The 22,310-nt window shown below is 39.0% G+C and overlaps 1 protein-coding gene across 14 annotated transcripts in view; it reads left to right on the top strand.

Moving 5' to 3' along the window:
• The window catches only part of KIDINS220 (kinase D interacting substrate 220), a 125,454-nt gene that overhangs the window by 33,065 nt on the left and 70,079 nt on the right, over nt 1-22,310 (top strand). For all 14 annotated transcript variants that reach the window (XM_032172160.1, XM_032172162.2, XM_032172158.1 and 11 more), the window contains exons 7-13: nt 714-812; nt 10,267-10,464; nt 12,894-12,992; nt 15,084-15,182; nt 16,527-16,625; nt 19,412-19,589; nt 22,076-22,240. In XM_032172160.1, the coding sequence (XP_032028051.1) occupies nt 714-812; nt 10,267-10,464; nt 12,894-12,992; nt 15,084-15,182; nt 16,527-16,625; nt 19,412-19,589; nt 22,076-22,240 (937 nt within the window). The remainder of the gene's footprint in view (nt 1-713; nt 813-10,266; nt 10,465-12,893; nt 12,993-15,083; nt 15,183-16,526; nt 16,626-19,411; nt 19,590-22,075; nt 22,241-22,310) is intronic.

Here is a 22,310-nt window from a genome sequence, read left to right as displayed (position 1 = left end):
ACGCAGACCCATGTAAAGTGGTTAGGCCACTTTAGTTTGTTTGGCACTTGGTTGTTACTATTCCTGCCTGCAGTCAGACTGCTGGACTTTAAATTCTGTTTCACAAGATATGGGAAGCAATGAAAGCTTGTTGAAAATTTGAGGCTGTGTTACCTTATGATGGAAACATTGTCACTCATTATAAAAGTTAAATAAGAGCCTGGCACAGTGGCTTATGTCTGTAATCCCAGCACTTGGGGAGGCTGAGGCAGGAGATCACTTGAGGTCAGGAGTTCAAGACCAGCCTAGCCAACATGGCAAAACCCGTCTCTACTGAAAATACAAAAAAATGAGCCAGTTGTGGTGGTGCATACCTATAATTCCAGCTACTCAGGAGGCTGAGGCATGAGAATTGCTTGAGCCGGGAGGCAGAGATTGCAGTGAGCCGAGATTGCACTACAGCATTCCAGCCTGGGCGACAGAGCGAGACTCTGTCTCAAGAAAAGGTTAAATAAGTTGGTTAAAAGACATTTCATGGACTGGTTAATCATCTACTCAGGTTAAATAAAATGGGAGAAATAGGATTTATCTAAGATTAAAATTACGATAAATGTATACAGTTTTCTAAGAATGATAAGATTTTTATTAAAATTCATGTTAAGAGCTAGTTTCTTTGATAGTTTCTTTGAGTATACTTTTTATAATAATTTTAAATTTATTGTTTGTTTTAATAGTATGGAACCACCCCTTTAGTTTGGGCTGCACGAAAGGGTCATTTGGAATGTGTGAAACATTTATTGGCCATGGGAGCTGATGTGGATCAAGAAGGAGCCGTAAGTATCTTATATTGTAATGCTTGGCAATAGAAACGTGTTTTTTATTTTAAGAGAGAGAGTTTATTTCTTTAGTATATGCCTAGAGAAATTTCCCTCTAGTTCTAAAATGATAGTAACAGGAAAAAAAGCATTTTCTGTTACCCTAAGTATGTTATATTATAAACATATATACTATAAATAGATGTTTTTAAGGATCTGTTGCTAATGCACACACAGTTGGGGACCTAAAAGTATAAAGAATAGCTTTCAGTAATCCTAGTGTGATATATATAGAGTTACGTGTTGCTTAATGACAGGGATATGTTCTGAGAAAGGTGTCATGGGTGATTTCGCCTTTGTGGGATCATCATAGAGTGCACTTACACATCTGGCTGGTATAGCCTTCTTCATACCTAGGCTCTATGGTATGGCCTGTTGCTTCTAGGCTGCAGCCTGTGCAGTGTGTTACCATACTGAATACTGTAGGCAGTTGTGAGACAATGGTATTTCTTTATCTAAACATACCTAAACACAAAAAGTACAATGAAAGTCCAGTATCATAATCTTATGGAACTTATGTCATATATGCCATCTGTCGTTAATCAAAATATGCTGTGCATGACTATTTTGGTTTTTGTCCGTGGTTCCTGGCTGACTGCCCCTATAACCTGTGTAATTTCATAAGTGACTACAGCAATAAGAATCTTTGGTTGTATTTGGCCTTTTGTCCTTGGTTCTTGAAACAGCTCTGGATCAGTTCTAGAGTGATAAAGATGAAATACGGTCTTTTGTTACTTATCACAAGCCCCTTTTAACCACACTTGAGCTTATGTTAATGAGGTTATTTTTGGGAAGTTTCTAGATAACCCCACTGGTTGAGGTGCTGGTTGCCAGGGACACCAACCATGTGCTCAGAGGGTTGGAACCCACAGCCCTAACCCACCACCTCTGGGGAGGGAAGAGGAGCTGAAGATTGCATTGATCATCATTGACCAATGATTTAATAAATCATGCCTTCATAATGAAGCCTACATAAAAACCCAAAAGGACTGAGTTCAGGGGGCTTCCAGGAAGATGACCAAGAACACATTCCCGTACTGGGAGGGTGGCATACTGCAACTCCATGGGGACAGAAGCTCCTGTGCTCAGGACTCTTTCAGACCTCATCCTATGTATATCTTCATCTGCCTGCTCACTTCTATCCTTTAAAATATCCCTTCTGGAAACTGGTAAATATTGCTTCCCTGAACTGTGTGAACTGCTCTAGCAAATTAATCAAACCCAAGGAGGGGGTTGTGCGAGCCCCGATTTATAGCCAGTCAGTCAAACAACCTGAGCTTTCATTGGCATGGGAAGTGGGGGCAGTCTTGGGCACCGAGCACTTGCCTGTGGGGTCTGACGCTATCTCCAGGTGGGTAGTGTCAGAATTGACTTGGAGAATACCCAGCTGGTGTCCGCTGCAGAATTGATTGCTTGATGGATGGGGAAAAACCCCACACATCTGGTCATAGAAGTATTTAGTGTTGTAAGAATTTACGTGAAATGGAGTTTGTTTTTTTCCTATACGTAGTGCAAATTGTTTAATAAACTGTTCAAATCAAATGGTTTTTAATATTGGGGAAAAACATTGTGCTGCATTAAAATATTTTTTCTTAAAAAATTTAAAGTAATATTGTAATTTTTGGGATATTTTTAGCTGTGCCTTATTTTCCCTCTTCAATGAACAGATTTAAAAAAATCAGAAATCAGCTGTCAGAACCCAGAAAGCTTAAAAACTGGTTAGATACATCTTACCGATTAGCAGTTTTTAATTCCTCATTCCCCAGCCTGTGCCAGTTGTGTTGGGGACATGAAGAAGCCTAATACCACTTTTCCCTTGAGCCTATAAGAATATGGTTAAAGGAAACAATATTTATGCATAAGAAACAGACAAAATAATACAGACTGCTATTTATAGAATTAGTATATTATGGAAGTGGATCATAAAGGATTCTGAGAAGAGATAGTACCAGATCTTGGGTCATAGTGAAACAAGAGTAAACTCTTTATGTCATACTGTTTGGCACACTATCAACCAGTTCCTCCTGTTTGCATACTGGCAGGAGCTGACTCATTGCCAACGTTCAAGGCGTAGGCCCTGTTTTCGTGCTGGTGGAGGCAGCATGGTCTGTAGGCAGCTGCAGATGCCATACCTTTCACCTGCCTCCTCTGGACAGTTGGTCAAGTGAACAAGTGGCTTGTTTCTATGATGACTGATGGCTCAAGAATTTGAAAAGGCTGTGTTATTTTAATATGTGGGAGAATGACAGCTTAATTTTGGGGGCTGACCTAAAATATTTCTAAAAGGAAATTGTATGACAGCTTGAAGTAGGTGAACATCTCAAGAAGCAATTTTTTTTTTTTTTTAAGTTCTCCAGTCACTTTATAAATTGTATACTTCCCAAAACTTCTTTAGTACAAAATGGCAAATAGTCTAACTTACTATTAAAACTCATTTTCAATTTGTTCAGTTTTTTTTTTTTTTTTTTTTTTTTTTTTTATTTTTTTTTTTTTTTTCTTTTTTATTATACTTTAGGGTTTTAGGGTACATGTGCACAATGTGACAATGTGCAGGTTTGTTACATATGTATCCATGTGCCATGTTGATTTCCTGCCCCCATTAACTCGTCCTTTAGCATTAGGTGTATCTCCTAATGCTGTCCCTCCCCCCTCCCCCCACCCCACAACAGTCCCCGGAGTGTGATGTTCCCCTTCCTGTGTCCATGAGTTCTCATTGTTCAATTCCCACCTATGAGTGAGAACATGCGGTGTTTGGTTTTTTGTCCTTGTGATAGTTTACTGAGAATGATGTTTTCCAGTTTCATCCATGTCCTTACAAAGGACACGAACTCATCATTTTTTATGGCTGCATAGTATTCCATGGTGTATATGTGCCACATTTTCTTAATCCAGTCTATCGTTGTTGGACATTTGGGTTGGTTCCAAGTCTTTGCTATTGTGAATAGTGCCACAATAAACATACGTGTGCATGTGTCTTTATAGCAGCATGATTTATAGTCCTTTGGGTATATACCCAGTAATGGGATGGCTGGGTCAAATGGTATTTCTAGTTCGAGATCCCTGAGGAATCGCCACACTGACTTCCACAATGGTTGAACTAGTTTACAGTCCCACCAACAGTGTAAAAGTGTTCCTATTTCTCCACATCCTCTCCAGCACCTGTTGTTTCCTGATTTTTTAATGATGGCCATTCTAACTGGTGTAAGATGGTATCTCACTGTGGTTTTGATTTGCATTTCTCTGATGGCCAGTGATGATGAGCATTTCTTCATGTGTTTTTCGGCTGCATAAATGTCTTCTTTTGAGAAGTGTCTGTTCATGTCCTCTGCCCACTTTTTGATGGGGTTGTTTGTTTTTTTCTTGTAAATTTGTTTGAGTTCATTGTAGATTCTGGATATTAGCCCTTTGTCAGATGAGTAGGTTGCAAAAATTTTCTCCCATTCTGTAGGTTGCCTGTTCACTCTGATGATAGTTTCTTTTGCTGTGCAGAAGCTCTTTAGTTTAATGAGATCCCATTTGTCGATTTTGGCTTTTGTTGCCATTGCTTTTGGTGTTTTAGACATGAAGTCCTTGCCCACGCCTATGTCCTGAATGGTATTGCCTAGGTTTTCTTGTAGGATTTTAATGGTTTTAGGTCTAACATATAAGTCTTTAATCCATCTTGAATTAATTTTTGTATAAGGTGTAAGGAAGGGATCCAGTTTCAGCTTTCTACATATGGCTAGCCAGTTTTCCCAGCACCATTTATTAAATAGGGAATCCTTTCCCCATTTCTTGTTTTTGTCAGGTTTGTCAAAGATCAGATAGTTGTAGATATGCGGCATCATTTCTGAGGGCTCTGTTCTGTTCCATTGATCTATGTCTCTGTTGTGGTACCAGTACCATGCTGTTTTGGATACTGTAGCCTTGTAGTATAGTTTAAAGTCAGGTAGCGTGATGCCTCCAGCTTTGTTCTTTTGGCTTAGGATTGACTTGGCGATGCGGGCTCTTTTTTGGTTCCATATGAACTTTAAAGTAGTTTTTTCCAATTCTGTGAAGAAAGTCATTGGTAGCTTGATGGGGATGGCATTGAATCTATAAATTACCTTGGGCAGTATGGCCATTTTCACGATATTGATTCTTCCAACCCATGAGCACGGAATGTTCTTCCATTTGTTTGTATCCTCTTTTATTTCATTGAGCAGTGGTTTGTAGTTCTCCTTGAAGAGGTCCTTCACATCCCTTGTAAGTTGGATTCCTAGGTATTTTATTCTCTTTGAAGCAATTGTGAATGGGAGTTCGCTCATGATTTGGCTCTCTGTTTGTCTGTTATTGGTGTACAAGAATGCTTGTGATTTTTGTACATTAATTTTGTATCCTGAGACTTTGCTGAAGTTGCTAATCAGCTTAAGGAGATTTCGGGCTGAGACAATGGGGTTTTCTAGATATACAATCATGTCATCTGCAAACAGGGACAATTTGACTTCCTCTTTTCCTAATTGAATGCCCTTTATTTCCTTCTCCTGCCTGATTGCTCTGGCCAGAACTTCCAGCACTATGTTGAAAAGGAGCGGTGAGAGAGGGCATCCCTGTCTTGTGCCAGTTTTCAGAGGGAATGCTTCCAGTTTTTGCCCATTCAGTATGATATTGGCTGTGGGTTTGTCATAGATAGCTCTTATTATTTTGAGATACGTCCCATCAATACCTAATTTATTGAGAGTTTTTAGCATGAAGAGATGTTGAATTTTGTCAAAGGCCTTTTCTGCATCTATTGAGATAATCATGTGGTTTTTGTCTTTGGTTCTGTTTATATGCTGGATTACATTTATTGATTTGCGTATGTTGAACCAGCCTTGCATCCCAGGGATGAAGCCCACTTGATCATGGTGGATAAGCTTTTTGATGTGCTGCTGGATTCGGTTTGCCAGTATTTTATTGAGGATTTTTGCATCAATGTTCATCAAGGATATTGGTCTGAAATTCTCTTTTTTGGTTATGTCTCTGCCAGGTTTTGGTATCAGGATGATGCTGGCTTCATAAAATGTGTTAGGGAGGATTCCCTCTTTTTCTATTGATTGGAATAGTTTCAGAAGGAATGGTACCAGTTCCTCCTTGTACCTCTGGTAGAATTCAGCTGTGAATCCATCAGGTCCTGGACTCTTTTTGGTTGGTAAGCTATTGATTATTGCCACAATTTCAGAAGCTGTTATTGGTCTATTCAGAGATTCAACTTCTTCCTGGTTTAGTCTTGGGAGGGTGTATTTGTCGAGGAATTTATCCATTTCTTCTAGATTTTCTAGCTTATTTGCATAGAGGTGTTTGTAGTATTCTCTGATGGTAGATTGTATTTCTGTGGGATCGGTGGTGATATCCCCTTTTTCGTTTTTTATTGCATCTATTTGATTCTTCTCTCTTTTCTTCTTTATTAGTCTTGCTTGCGGTCCATCAATTTTGTTGATCTTTTCAAAAAACCAGCTCCTGGATTCATTAATTTTTTGAAGGGTTTTTTGTGTCTCTATTTCCTTCAGTTCTGCTCTGATTTTAGTTATTTGTAGCCTTCTGCTAGCTTTTGAATGTGTTTGCTCTTGCTTTTCTAGTTCTTTTAATTGTGATGTTAGGGTGTCAATTTTGGATTTTTCCTGCTTTCTCTTGTGGGCATTTAGTGCTATAAATTTCCCTCTACACACTGCTTTGAATGTGTCCCAGAGATTCTGGTATGTTGTGTCTTTGTTCTCGTTGGTTTCAAAGAACATCTTTATTTCTGCCTTCATTTCATTATGTACCCAATAGTCATTCAGGAGCAGGTTGTTCAGTTTCCATGTAGTTGAGCGGTTTTGAGTGAGTTTCTTAATCCTGAGTTCTAGTTTGATTGCACTGTGGTCTGAGAGACAGTTTGTTATAATTTCTGTTCTTTTACATTTGCTGAGGAGAGCTTTACTTCCAACTATGTGGTCAATTTTGGAATAGGTGTGGTGTGGTGCTGAAAAAAATGTATATTCTGTTGACTTGGGGTGGAGAGTTCTGTAGATGTCTATTAGGTCCACTTTATGTAGAGCTGAGTTCAATTCCTGGATATCCTTGTTAACTTTCTGTCTCGTTGATCTGTCTAATGTTGACAGTGGGGTGTTAAAATCTCCCATTATTATTGTGTGGGAGTTTAAGTCCCTTTGTAGGTCACTGAGGACTTGCTTTATGAATCTGGGTGCTCCTGTGTTGGGTGCATATATATTTAGGATAGTTAGCTCTTCTTGTTGAATTGATCCCTTTACCATTATGTAATGGCCTTCTTTGTCTCTTATGATCTTTGTTGGTTTAAAGTCTATTTTATCAGAGACTAGGATTGCAACCCCTGCCTTTTTTTGTTTTCCAGTTGCTTGATAGATCTTCCTCCATCCCTTTATTTTGAGTCTATGTGTGTCTCTGCACGTGAGATGGGTTTCCTGAATACAGCACACTGATGGGTCCTGACTCCTTATCCAGTTTGCCAGTCTGTGTCTTTTGATTGGAGCATTTAGCCCATTTACATTTAACGTTAATATTGTTATGTGTGAGTCTGATCCTGTCATTATGATGTTAGTTGGTTATTTTGCTCGTTAGTTGCTATAGTTTCTTCCTAGCCTCGATGGCCTTTACAATTTGGCATGTTTTTGCAGTGGCTGGAACCGGTTGTTCCTTTCCATGTTTAGTGCTTCCTTCAGGAGCTCTTTTAGGGCAGGCCTGGTGGTGACAAAATCACTCAGCGTTTGCTTGTCTGTAAAGTATTTTATTTCTCCTTCACTTATGAAGCTTAGTTTGGCGGGATAGCAAATTCTGGGTTGAAAATTCTTTTCTTTAAGAATGTTGAATATCGGCCCCCACTCTCTTCTGGCCTGTAGAGTTTCTGCTGAGAGATCAGCTGTTAGTCTGATGGGCTTCCCTTTGTGGGTAACCCGACCTTTCTCTCTGGCTGCCCTTAACATTTTTTCCTTCATTTCAACTTTGGTGAATCTGACAATTATGTGTCTTGGAGTTGCCCTTCTCGAGGAGTATCTTTGTGGCGTTCTCTGTATTTCCTGAATCTGAATGCTGGCCTGCCTTGCTAGATTAGGGAAGTTCTCCTGGATAATATCTTGCAGAGTGTTTTCCAACTTGGTTCCATTCTCCCCATCATTTTCAGGTACACCAATCAGACGTAGGTTTGGTCTTTTCACATAGTCCCAAATTTCTTGGAGGCTTTGTTCATTTCTTTTTATTCTTTTTTCTCTAAACTTCCCTTCTCTCTTCATTTCATTCATTTCATCTTCCATCAGTGATACCCTTTCTTCCAGTTGATCGCATCTGCTACTGAGGCTTCTGCAATCTTCGCGTAGTTCTCGAAACTTGGCTTTCAGCTCCATCAGCTCCTTTAAGCCCTTCTCTCCATTGGTTATTCTAGTTATCCATCCTTCTAATTTTTTTTCAAAGTTTTTAACTTCTTTGCTATTGTTTTGAATTTCCTCTCGTAGCTCAGAGTAGTTTGATCGTCTGAAGCCTTCTTCTCTCAACTCATCAAAGTCATCCTCCATCCAGCTTTGTTCCGTTGCTGGTGAGGAACTGCGTTCCTTTGGAGGAGGAGAGGTGCTCTGTTTTTTAGAGTTTCCAGTTTTTCTGCTCTGTTTTTTCCCCATCTTTGTGGTTTTATCTACTTTTTGCCTTTGGTGATGGTGATGTACAGATGGGTTTTTGGTGTTGAAGTCCTTTCTGTTTGTTAGTTTTCCTTCTACCAGACAGGACCCTCAGCTGCAGGTCTGTTGGAGTTTACTAGAGGTCCACTCCAGACCCTGTTTGGCTGGGTGTCAGCAGCGGTGGCTGCAGAACAGCGGATTTTCGTGAGACCACAAATTCAGCTGTCTGATAGTTCCTCTGAAAGTTTTGTCTCAGAGGAGTACCCGGTTGAATGAGGTGTCAGTCTGACCCTACTGAGGGGGTGCCTCCCAGTTAGGCTGCTCAGGGGTGAGGGACCCACTTTAGGAGGCAGTCTGTCTGTTCTCAGTTCTCCAGCTGCGTGCTGGGAGAACCACTACTCTCTTCAAAGCTGTCAGTCAGACAGGGGCATTTAAGTCTGTGGAGGTTCTTTGCTGAGTTTTTGTTTGTCTGTGCCCTGCCCCCAGAGGTGGAGCCTACAGAGGCAGGCAGGCCTCCTTGAGCTGTGGTGGGCTCCACCCAGTTCGAGCTTCCTGGCTGCTTTGTTTACCTAAGCAAGCCTGGGCAATGGCGGGCGCCCCTCCCCCAGCCTCGCTGCCGCCTTGCAGCTTGATCTCAGACTGCTGTGCTAGCAATCAGCGAGACTCCGTGGGCACAGGACCCTCCGAGCCAGGTGCGGGACACAATCTCCTAGTGTGCCGTTTTCCAGGCCCGTTGGAGAAGCGCAGTATTGGGATGGGACTGACCCAATATTCCAGGTGCCGTCTGTTTCCCCTTTCTTTGACTAGGAAAGGGAACTCCCTGACCCCTTGCGCTTCCCGAGTGAGGCAGTGCCTCGCCCTGCTTCGGCTCGCGCACAGTGCGCTTCACCGTCTGTCCTGCACCCACTGTTAGGCACTCCCTAGTGAGATGAAACCGGTACCTCAAGCAGAAATGCAGAAATCACCAGTCTTCTGTGTCGCTGGGGCTGGGAGCTGGAGACCGGAGCTGTTCCTATTCAGCCATCTTGGCTCCACCCCTCAAGAAGCAATTTTAATACTACTTCTGGTAGTGAGTCACATTCTTCTCTTAGTTGATGTATTGTTTGTTTATTTAGAGACAGAGTCTTATATGTTGCCTAGGCTGGTCTTGAACTCCTGGCCTCAAACGATCCTCCTGCCTTGGCTTCCTAAAGCTTTGGGATTATAGGTGTGGGCCATCATACCTGACCTGATTTATTGTTATAAAATAGATGTGCAGTTTTTAAAAGAATTACTTAAAATAAGACAGGTTTTGAAAATGTAGTTTCTAGATTACTATGAAAGCCAAAGAGTATATTACACTTTTCTTGAAATAGCTCATGGCTATTAATTCATTGTTTACTTTAGTGTTTTTTATGGGTTTTATTATAAAGAATTCTTGAAGTCTGATTCACCTGACTTTGGATTATTTAATTTAGAATGTGTTTAGTCACCCTGTGAACTTTTTTATCCTTCATTACATTAGTGAGTTAGTTTATTATAAATGAGTCCAATTTCAGATTATCATTTAAATAACTGAACTTCATAATAGCTCTAATGACTGAAGATCATTAAGGTATTTTCAAAAACAAAAGATACCTCCTAGCCATTTTTGGTATGTTTCTTGCTATTTATTTTGGCATTTTATTATTGGAAATGACAATAATAGGCCACCTATTTGAAAACATTAGTTTTATGATTATGGCATAAATCATGTATTTTATATAATACATTAATTTCTTGGGCTTGTGTTTTGTTTTTGTTGTTTTTAGAATTCAATGACTGCACTTATTGTGGCAGTGAAAGGAGGTTACACACAGTCAGTAAAAGAAATTTTGAAGAGGAATCCCAATGTAAACTTAACAGATAAAGATGGAAATACAGCTTTGATGATTGCATCAAAGGAGGGACATACAGAGATTGTGCAGGATCTGCTCGATGCTGGAACATATGTGAACATACCTGACAGGGTAGGTCACCTGTTTCACATTTGTCTCCTAGTGGCGAAGTGGATGAAAGATGACCTTAGTGTCTTACTACCTTTCAAGATTCTCATGCATGACATAAACTTGTTTCAAGATAAGTTTATTTCTGCCTTTAAAACTAGTAAGTTAAAAACTGTTCAATCGTTCTGAAAAATGTCTTTTTAAATTTTTGTCAAATAATGTTGTTATTGAAAATGTCACATGTACTATTAGTCTGTAACTGACCTTGATGTGTCCCTGTAGGTGTGCTTTCTTGTGCCCAAACTTCTCTGAGCTCACGCTTACTGATCCACCTCTACCCGAACTCTCCACTTGAATTTCTAATTGGCCTCTTAAACTTACAACAAAACAGATGCCTTGCTTTTTTCACCCCAAACCTGCTTTTCCCTCATTCTCCATCTCAGCAAGTGGTACCACCATTCACCCTCTTGTTGAAGCCCCAAATCCTGTGCATTAGCCTTGATTTCCCTCTTTTCCTCGTTTGCCCTCCAGCAGGCTCTGTTGACTTTACTCCAAAACAAATCCTTTATCTGTCCACCTGTCTTCATTCCACTGTCACCTCCCAGCTGAAGCCACTGTCTCTGGTGGTGCTACTGTTAAAGCAGTAGCTTTGCAACTGGGTTCTCCACTCTGATCTTGGAGTGATCTTTAAAACAATAAATCTCGTGTGTACTTCTTTGTTTAAAGCCATCCAAGACTTCCTGTTGCACTGAGGATGAATGTTATCTTTTTAGTTTATAGACATGACATGACATTGTCTTTGCCTAACCTCTCTCCCTACTTTGTACCCCTCTTCTGCCAGTTTTCATAGCCTGCAGCTGTGTTTGCTTCTTTCCCTTTCTTGAATGCACTGAGCTTGTTCCTGCTGTGGGGCCTTTGCAGCAGCTGTGCTCTTAGTCTGGAATGCTGATCTTGGCTCCTTCTTGTCATTCGCACCTCAGCTTCAATGTTACCTCCTTGGAAAGATCTTCAACTACTCAATCCAAAGTAGCTACCTGATCACTTTTTTTGAGACAAGGTCTTATTCTGTTACCCAGGCTGGAGTGAGTGCAGTGGTGTGATCACAGCTCACTGTGGCCTCAACTTCCTAGACTCAAGTGATCCTCCTTGCCTCAGCCTCTCAAGTAGCTGGGACTACAGGTGCATGCCACCACGCCTGGCTAATTCTTGTTTTGTTTTGAGAGACAGGGTCTCACTATGTTGACCAGGCTGGTCTCTAACTCCTGGCCTCAAGTGATTCTCCTGCCTTGGCCTCTCAAAGTGGTGAGATTACAGGCATAAGCCATCATGCCCAGCCTACCTGGTAGTCACTTTCTAGAACATTACCTTATTTGCATAGTGTTTGTGTGATTTTTTGTTTATTGTATGTTGTCTTCTCTGCCAGGCTGTAAATTCTTCCAGAGGTAGAACCCTGTCTGTCTTGTTTCCTAGTACCTAGAATGGTGGATGGCACATTTAGAAGTTTACTAGTCTGCACCCATGTTAATGCTAATATTCCCAACTAAAATTTGTCTGCCTTGGGTTTATTTCTGCTATAAATGTGGTAGTTAAGACACTACATCATGGTGCTGAACTTAATAACCCTTAAGGACCTGCATCCTGATTTATTTCATAGTACTTTTGAGGTCCACTCAGGATTGAATTGAGCTGCAGCTTGTGGGCTCATTCAACACAAAAGACTACAACTGATTTTTAAGTTAGCAGTAAATAATAAAATATTTATGCCCATTTCCAAAATAGCTGTTTCTAGTATTTTAAGTATAGGAAGATATAACTAAAAATGATTGTTGCTTGGTGAATATAGTTTCAGGGGAGAGCGATGTCCTCATGAGGTTGTGAACGTAGTCTTATGCTGGGAATGAGTCAGTCTTAATGCACTACTGGCCTATAACTGCCAAATCCACTAGGTTTTCATGGATGCTGCTTGGGGAACTTTCTCCCTTAATTAAATGTGGCTGTAGATTCACTGATAGTTTTAGCTTTATAGCTCTGTTTTTTTAGAATTCATGGCTTTCGTCATATAGCATTATTCCAAGAGATTTTTACTATATGATTTTAAAATGTTCATTTGGTTCATTGACAGCCACGACGTCATTGTATTTAATTTACATTTGTAATAGGCGGTTACCTTCAAAGAGAATAGGTTATTGTTCTGGGTAACTGGTCTTTCTAAATTTTGTTTAGGAATTTCAGAGTCCTCATTTCGGGGCATAAAGTCCTCTGTCCCTTACTCTGATGTCTGTTAATATCAGATATTCATATTAGTTAAGTAAAATTTTTCTCTTATTTAGAGATAGACTTTTTCCAAGAAATTTTTAGAAAAAAATATGAAAACATGATTAACTGTAACTTCAAAAGAGTGCTTGTTTGTTATCAATTCACCTTGTTTTTGCTTTTTTTTTCTGTCTTCTTAGAGTGGGGATACTGTGTTGATTGGCGCTGTCAGAGGTGGTCATGTTGAAATTGTTCGAGCGCTTCTCCAAAAATATGCTGATATAGACATTAGAGGACAGGTATGTGTGATAACAGTGCAGTTGCTATCTTAGAGTATAATTGGATGTAAATGTTGACTGATCATAATGTTATTCTTCCCACTTTCCTATGGGATAAACTTGTAAACCCTAGTACATTTAACAGGCATGTGTTATTACTAAGTTTCACTGCCATTATTGTAAAATTTCTATATTAATGTCGAGTTAAATGTAGATAGAGGTAAACCAAAAAAGCTCATGTTTTTAGAATATACTGTCCTTACTAATGTGTATATATAGATTCAATCCTCAAAACTAATGAGTAGTTAGTGATGCTGAGAGAGTCAGTGGCACTTTGAATATCTGGTACTTGTTTATTTTCTTTAATGTTTTCACTCTGTTTTGTCTTCTTCCTCCATCCGCTGTTCTTCTACTGTTGTTGTTTTATTTTCTTCTCCTTTTTCCCCACTGTGCCTGCCTTTCCTAGGACCACTTGGTAGTGCCTGTGGACATTGCTTAAGGCAATCATAGTTCATAGAACCACAGAGGTTATTAATTTTAGATAAAAGCCTTGCCCACAGTTGTGAATTTATCAAATACTTCAAGAGCTTTAGACTTTAGAAAAAGTTCTTGGTGTCTCATTTTGTTGTTGCACAGTCTACATTTCTGCTCAGTTTTTTCTTGTATTTGGCCAAAATCTCTTGTATCCAAATCCATTTTTGAATCAAACTATAACTATTATGCCAAATGTTATGGGGGAATTAACATGGGCCCCTTGTCTTTAAGACACATATATTTTAATTTGGAAGATTTTAGTTTGTTTATTTTTATGCTTTTAACATAAAAAGTGAAGCCACAAGATGGTATATAATTGATTGCCTAGCAAAAGGTTCAAGTATGGGTCTTGAGGTGGGGGAAGAAGGCCTTAAGGTCTGGGGCTTTTGGAAGAAGGTAGAACTCAAGCTAAGTTTGAAGATGAGTTGGATTTAGATAGGTGAAGAGCCTGGCAGAGTGGCTGATGCCTGTAATCCCAGCACTTTGGGAGGCTGAGGTAGGAAGATCTCTTGAGCCCAGGAGTTTGAGGTTATAGTGAGTTGTGACCGTGCCACTGCACTCCAGCCTGGGTGACAGAGTAAGACCTTGTCTCTTAAAAAAAAAAAAGAAAAGGAAAGCTGGGTGTTTCAGGCAAGGGGAGTTGTAATAGGATGAGAAAATTAGAAAGTGAAAGACTGCATTTCATAGCTAGTGAATGAATCATTGGCATTGGGCAGTGGGGTGGTAGGCATGGTGGTGGGGATGGTCGGGAGAGGTGGAGAAATGAAATGGGAAGGGGGATAGGGCCTGAGAAGTTTGAGTTGGGCAGCTAGTGTACATTTTTTAGAAGAGAAACTCTGTTGGGGAAATTTTGGTATTAGGAACTTAATGTGGCTGCTGCAAAAAGTCATTCATTATCTCCTAGGTTAAAATAACACTGCCACTAAAAGATGGGTTCTAGGTCACCTACTAGGACTTTTACCTAACTACCTTGCATCTGTGAGTCCTCTTCTGTGTTTGAATTCGTTTTTTTTGTTGTTCCCTAGCTCTACTTTCAAGGTCTATGTGGATTGACTTTTGGTTTTGAGCTAGATAAGATTTTAAAGATCTGATCAAGGCAGTATAGGGGTATGGGATGGATGGAAATTAAGAAAGCTAAAAATGATAATGCTTAATATTTGTGAAGTACATTTTCGTGCATTATCTTTTGAAAAATTGGGCAATACTTAACAGCATGTTACAGATGAAAATCCAGGGGTCAGAATAGTCAAGTGACATGTCCGAGTTTACAGAGTTCAGGTATTGATGACTCCTAACCCAGTGTGTGTTCCTGAAATCCGATTACATTACACAAGTGTAGTTTACTTAATTAACTCTGTGGGATTGCTACTTTTTAGGTTAAGTAATAGGAAGTTTTCCTAGGCTTCTTTCACAAAGAATTTCTCAAAAGTAACTCCAAGATAGCATAAGGATTAATAGTATTTCCTATCATGCTGCCTTTTGGAATGCTTTCTGACAGAAATGTTGTTTTGTATTTACAAGTAGCAGTTTTAAATATTGTATCTCACATGAAGTGATTGTGTTTTTTTAATTATCTAGGACAATAAAACTGCTTTGTATTGGGCTGTTGAGAAAGGAAATGCAACAATGGTGAGAGATATCTTACAGTGCAATCCTGACACTGAAATATGCACAAAGGTATAAATGGCATTTCTATTCTGTTAGCAGCACCTCATGCTGAATGTTAGTACTGCTCATTTTATTTCAGTTGTCTTTGTTTGATGTTAGAGTTACAATGATTTTACTGGTAATATTCTCTACCAAATTGAGGAGTAACTTTGTATCCTTTCAGGATTTGTGTATTCATAGCAAAATACAGTGTGTTATTTGTTACTTCAATTAAATACTTCTCAGAAAGTGCAATATCAGCTATTCATAAATTGTTATTATTTGTACAGCTGATATCTCCCAAATTCATTTATGCCACTGTTATCTGGGATGCAGAACACATTCCTTTGTGGGGAGATTGCGTGTGCTCAGGAGTTCCAGGCCAGCCTGGGCAATATAGTGAGACCCTGTCTCTTTAAATGAATACATAAATAACCATCGTGACTGGTGGTTGGTTCCCCAGACTAGCTACTTTCAACTATTTTACTCGAATCGTGTAAAAAATACAAAACTATCTAATACTGTGGTCTCATATTTAGCTTATGTGTAATTGTTTTCTATGTGGAAAATATATTTGGAATTCTGGGTTGATATGGCAGGAATTCTTAATTAATAAAGCAAAATTATAGAGTCACGCATAAGACAATCCCGTGTCATCTGCTGTAGATCAGGACCAGCCAATTTCTAAATCAGTGATGGTACTTCCAGTACCCCAGGGTAAAAATTTCTGAGATACCTTCTGGTTTGCAGGTGGCTCCTTAATCCTCTTTTTTCTTTTTCTTTTGGACCTTGGTGTCAGCCAGGGTGACTACCTGTGGCTTCTGACCAGATTTTTGTCTAACTCAGTGCTGAATTGTGGTCTCTTCTTGTTTCCCTTCCTTCGGTTTTGAAAGCAATCATGAACTCTTTTGAGGTTTTCTGAAGACATACTGCTTGTTTCAAATGGTTTCACTGAGAACTGAAGCAATGTTGGTATACATTTCTGAAAAACTCTGGACACTGGCTTACCTGGATGTTGACAGGCTGGGCTGTGGGTTGGTTGGTGGGGAGAACGGGAAGTAGCCTCTGGAGGGGAGCTGCCCCAGGTCAGTGGTAGAACCTGGGGAAGGGCAGAAGCAGCCACTGCTGCCAGCTATAGCTTACGAGCAGGTGGGGCAGGTCCCACACCTGGCTACGTGATTTATAGTCACTTTGATACAAATGAGTGGTTGTAAAGGAAAAGCATTTTTTTGTTGTTAGCTTTTATGTTTTCTTGAGAGGGTTTTAAATATAGGCTGTTACCAGAGTCAGATAGTTCTTGACATGTGCATTTGTATGACATAAACACAGGAGTCAAGCTATTAATCTGGCAAGTGTTCTTATTTGTGCCCACAGGATGGTGAAACACCACTTATAAAGGCTACCAAGATGAGAAACATTGAAGTGGTGGAGCTGCTGCTAGATAAAGGCGCTAAAGTGTCTGCTGTAGATAAGGTAAAACATCTGTGCAGAGAGAACACTGTATGGAAAGCTGTTGGTAGACTGACCTCTATATGGAGTGGATTTAATGGGGATCTGATTTTAGGTTGTGTGGGGAGAGATGACTTGCTGGGGATGTCTGTGTGGGATCCAAATCCCACACAGTAGCACGCTGAGGAGTGGGTGGGCTCAGTGTGCTATTAACGCAGCTGCTTCTGATTTTCCTTCTATGGCTCACAGCAGCTGTGGGGCACTGCCATTGACTACCACATCAGGAGGAGGCTCTGCCTTCATCAGGGTAGGGCTTGCCACAGATAAACAGGAGGAAAGAATGCACAGGGGCTGGAGGAGGCTGACGCTCAGAGCAGACAGCATTAATGTTCACTGACAGGAGACAATGTGTTTGTTCTGCCGCGTGTCCTTGCTATAATCCTTTTAGAGAAATTTTTATATTTTCTGTAATAAGTTTAGCTTTAAGTGGCTTAATACTTCATATAGATCTGATTTTTCATTTCGGTTTCTTTTTATTTTAAATAAGCTTATTTCTTTCTGTACTTTAAATTGGTTTTCCCCCAGAATAGAAGTGAACTGATTGATGTATGAAGTAAAAAATAATATTGTAAATTTTCTCCTCTGATGAATGATATGATTTGGGCTTTACTAGTTAATAATAGATTGAAGTTTATTTTTCTATTAGTTATAAGGCAGTTAAACAAAAACAGGGAGTCAAGAGTCAGTGTGTTTGTGTTTCATTTTGCCGTGTTACAACATTATTTTAAAACATAAAAGCACCTCCCTCCATCATTACCATGTTAACATAATGTCATATCAAAGAAAGGAAACTTTAATATTAAAAATTAGAAGACATAAAGTCAAAGAAGAGTTTTCAAAATGGAATATATGTAGCTTTCTAGAAAACTTCTTATAATGCCTGTTTTTCTCAATCTGCCATTGACTCATCTGACACTGGTCCCCCAATTTGTGATATAGAACCACCAGACTATATCCTTCAAGGTTCCATATAGCCTTGTTAATTATATAATATGCTATCTTAAGTAACTGCTTTATACTCATTAATAAGTTTCCTGAAGGCCTCTGCCTTGGTATTCTTTTGTGTGTTGCTGTGCCCAGAGTCAGCACATGATACTTGTTGATGAATACACATGATAGTTGAAACAGTTATTCATTCATGAACACATTCTTACTGAGGATGGGTAAAGTGCTATCCTGCTAGAATTTGGGATACAAACTTATAAAAGTCTTGAACCTGGATCTTCATAGAGAGTTTCATAAAAAATTTTTAAAAGTGATGATTAATATTATTTTTACCTTGCCCATCACTGCTCTCTGATTATTTTCAGCCTGTCAGCAAAGTATGCTAATATCCTCCCTGCATTTATAGAAATTTTGTATCTGGCAGAAATGCTGCTGCTGCTGCTGTTTTGTCTTCTCATAGGTTTGGAGATGAGAATTGGAATTGAGATGGGAAAATAAGATGAAATTAGGTTTGGATATGTTTAGTTTGAGGGCTGATAAGACATTCAGGAGTCTGTGGCCGGTAGACATTGGGAAATCTAGTACTGGAATCTGGGCAAGAAATCAAGGCTGGTAATGGAAATTTGGCAATTAATTACTAGGATAGAGAGTTGCATGGGAGCAACTAAGATGATCAGTGTGAAGAAAGATGAAAGCTGAAGTCAAAATGGACTTCTCTTATGCTGTGTGTCATATTGCAGTTTTTAAATTGTGCATGTTTATCCAGTCTCTTCCTATTACGACATAAGCTACTTAAGGTCAGCAACTATTTTGTCTTTCATCTTTATATCCTCCAAAGTACCAAGCACAGAGCCTTAGATATAGTAAGCCTGGTGCATAGTTATGCTACCATATTTTTTAGGACATGGGAGGAGAGTCTAGAAGATGAAAAGTTCAAGATAAGGTCGTGCCTTGGAAGCCACAAGAAGAATGTGTAGGTCATTTCCATTTAGTGTCCTGGAGATCAGTGTGGATGAGAACTGAGAGTTTAATTTGTCAAGGTGTTTGTGAAGTAATCAATAGGAGAGCACTTTGCAGCCCGAAGAGGACTTCTGAAATTTACATGTTAGCTTTCATTAGTGTTGGATATGAACACTAATGTGATTGGAGATGCTAATAAGGAGAGAAGGTGGGTTGATAGGGAAAAGTGAAAGGTGAGGAGAGTGGAAAGGTGAGGAGAATGGAAGAGGTGAGGAGAGAGTCGGAGGAGGATAGCTGTACATAGAGGACTCAGGTGAAGAATATAGAGCGATGAGATTTAAGGGTTCACTGTGGCAAATGGTTGACAAAGGTCATTGGAGCTGACAAGATCACTTGAGTTAGATGGCTATCAGCATGGATTGTAAAGCTTTCTAGACAAATGAAGAAAGCTGTGAAATAGAATTTAAGTTAGTTGAGGAAGGTAGTTGACATCATTGGACAATAAATATTTGGATGATAGAGGGATACTCATGAAGTGGACCCATGGGCTAGGCAGAGCCAGGGAGAAAGCCTGTTGCTTCTCCTCTTTCACTGAGCTAAGGAAAGGGGAAAAGAATGACCTTCATTCTAGAGGGCTGTGGGAGAAATAGTATCTGAGCAAAACTGGATGAGGGGCTACAGAAGGATATTATGGGGAAGATAGAGATAAAAATTCATATTATATATGTGCTTTATATGAAAAATGAGAAAAGTTCAGATTTTATTTTACAGAAACATGAAAATTGTTACTGTCTGCATACTATATATAAAGATAAGAAAGTTCGTTTCCTACTATTATTTTACAGAAAGGAGATACTCCCTTGCATATTGCTATTCGTGGAAGGAGCCGGAAACTGGCAGAACTGCTTTTAAGAAATCCCAAAGATGGGCGATTACTTTATAGACCCAACAAAGCAGGCGAGACTCCTTATAATATTGACTGTAGCCATCAGAAGAGTATTTTAACTCAAATATTTGGAGCCAGTAAGTATTGAGTTTTGCTTCTAACTGAGCTTTTAAATAATCAGTGTTCCATTAAAGAATATGGAAAATAAGGCCAGGCATGGTGGCTCATGCCTGTAATCCCAGCACTTGAGGAGGCCGAGGTAGGAGGATTGCTTGAGCCCAAGAATTTGAGACAAGCCTGGGCAGTGTAGTGAGACCTCATCTCCACAAAAAAATTAAAAAATTAGCTGAGCGTGGTGGTGTGCTTGTAGTCCTAGCTTCTTGGGAGGCTGAGGTGGGAGGATCTCTTGAGCCAGGGAGATGGAGATTGCAGTGAGCCAAGATCACACCACTGCACTGGGTCTCACTCTGTTGCCCAGGCTGGAGTACAGTGATGCAATCATAGCTCACTGCAACCTCAAATTCCTGGGCTCAAGCGATGCTCCCACCTCAGCCTCCCGAGTACTTGGAACTAAGGCCCATGCTACCACACCTAGCTGATTTTTTTTTTTTTTTTTTTTTTTAAACAGAGACGAGGTCTTGCCATGTTCTCTAGTCTGGGGCCAAGTGATCTTCCCACCTTGGCCTCCCAAAGTGCTGGGATTACAGACATGAGCCACTGTGCCTGGCCGTGATTCTATTTTTTTATGACTTTTTGTGTTTTAAAATATTTTTTCTTATTATAATAGTAATGTGCACTAATTACATTTCAAGAATGAAAACATGAATATAGCAGAAAGTGAAAATTTCCCATTAACCCCATCTCCCAACTTGTAATTGTTTAAATGACCCTCCAGGCTTTTCTTTATGCTTATAAAAATGTTACATACTATGTATATAGTTTTAAAAAATAACAATTGAGTTATACTATGTTACAGAAGCTTAAAGTGTCATATTTTAATTACTGCATAATTTTTCATACATTGAGTTCTCTATTGGTGAATACTTAGTTTGTTTTGCTAACAACTAGTGCTGCAGTGAACACCTTTGTACCTATATCCATTGACTCTTATTTTTAGTATTTTTAAAATTTCTTTTGAAAATATTATTAGAGATTCAGGGGGTACAATTAGGATTATTTTCTTAGGGTAAATTCCCAGAAGTAGAATTGCCAAGTCAATGGATGCCCATAGTTTTGATAGACTTTCCAAAATGGTTGTAAACATTTCTTCTCCCTCTGGCAGTGTAAGATACCACAATTCCCCACAAACTTGCTAGCACTGGGTATTTCCAGCCTCTTACTCTTTGCTAATCAGATAAATAAGAAAAAAAAAACTCATTTCAATTTGTGTTTTAAAATTATTAGTGAAATTGAGATCTTGTAATATATTCATAGGCTATTGCTTCTCAGCCTTTTGGCTTAGATAATGTGTAATATGTTCATAGGCTATTTGTATTCTTGCCAGTTTCCTTTTTGTATCCTTTGCCCACTTTTTAGTTTTTAATATTTTAAAAAAATGGATGTAAGAGTCTTTCTGTTATGGATATTGATCCTGGATCTATCTTGTGTGCTGCATTCCTCTCCCCCAGCATACTCTTGGCCTTACTATTACACTGAGAAAGAAAGGTCTTTTTAAACAAAGATTTTTAAAGTTTCTCCTATATTTCCTTCTAGTACTTCTATGGTTTTACTTTTTTCTACTTAATTTTTTAATGTTTCAGAAAATTTTGTTAAGGCTATGAGGTATATAGCATTTTAAGTTAATTTTTTCATGAATGATTAAACTTTCCCAACACCACTTACTAATTCATCCTTTCCTGCCTTATTTGAAATGCCACTTATGTTAATATCCTATATGAGTTCCAGAATGTTCAAATTATTGTTTTATATTTTTATGCTTCTCCAGTGACAATTACCCTTCAGTAGTCTTTAATTTTTTTTTGTATTCTTAAACACATTCTTCTTTCCTTTCCATTAAAACAAAATTCTCATGGATTTTAATTAGAACTGCCTTAAAGTGATAGAATAATTTGGGAGAATTGCGGAACCTTTCTGCCTGGAATCATAGAATGTTTCTTTTTCTATTACTATCTATTATGTTCTTCAGTAACATTTTACGACTTTCTTTATATAGGTACTACACATACTAAATTTATTTTATGTGCTCATTTGTGTTAATCATATTTTATCGATTCTAAAATGCACACTGTTCCCATAATTTAACATCTCTGAAATTGGAATATGTCTTGTAAGTGATGGACAAGAAAGTATGATGTCACAATTTGGCAACATTTTGTTCTTCCTTAGTTATACATAAAAATGATGTATCATAATTAATAAGTATCAAGTTCTATGAAATATGATAGTAATTTAAGAATCTCTGAAACTTTTTTTTTTTATTTTAAATCAGGTAGCCTTTCAAGTCAGAATAGGCTCAGAGACTGCCTGAAACTCTCTCTACCTGGGTATAAACGTTTGAAATAATTTTTTTTCTCTCTAATCAAGGAACAATAAATGAAAATAGTGTTCCTTTCTAATAGTAATGCCACTGTTTGATGTAAGATATGATGTGTTTTAATTACAGGACACTTGTCTCCTACTGAAACAGACGGTGACATGCTTGGATATGATTTATACAGCAGTGCCCTGGCAGACATTCTCAGTGAGCCCACCATGCAGCCGCCCATTTGTGTGGGGTTATATGCGCAGTGGGGAAGTGGGAAATCTTTCTTACTCAAGAAACTAGAAGGTAAAGGTCTTGCTTCTACAAAGTCTGTATATATAAAACAAGGTTTTCTCTGGGATTTTTCGGAAATAAA

The sequence above is a fragment of the Hylobates moloch genome, unplaced genomic scaffold (genome assembly GCF_009828535.3).
Source record: "Hylobates moloch isolate HMO894 unplaced genomic scaffold, HMol_V3 SCAFFOLD_13, whole genome shotgun sequence".
Lineage (NCBI taxonomy): Eukaryota > Metazoa > Chordata > Mammalia > Primates > Hylobatidae > Hylobates > Hylobates moloch.
This window is presented reverse-complemented; position numbering and strand designations above follow the sequence as displayed.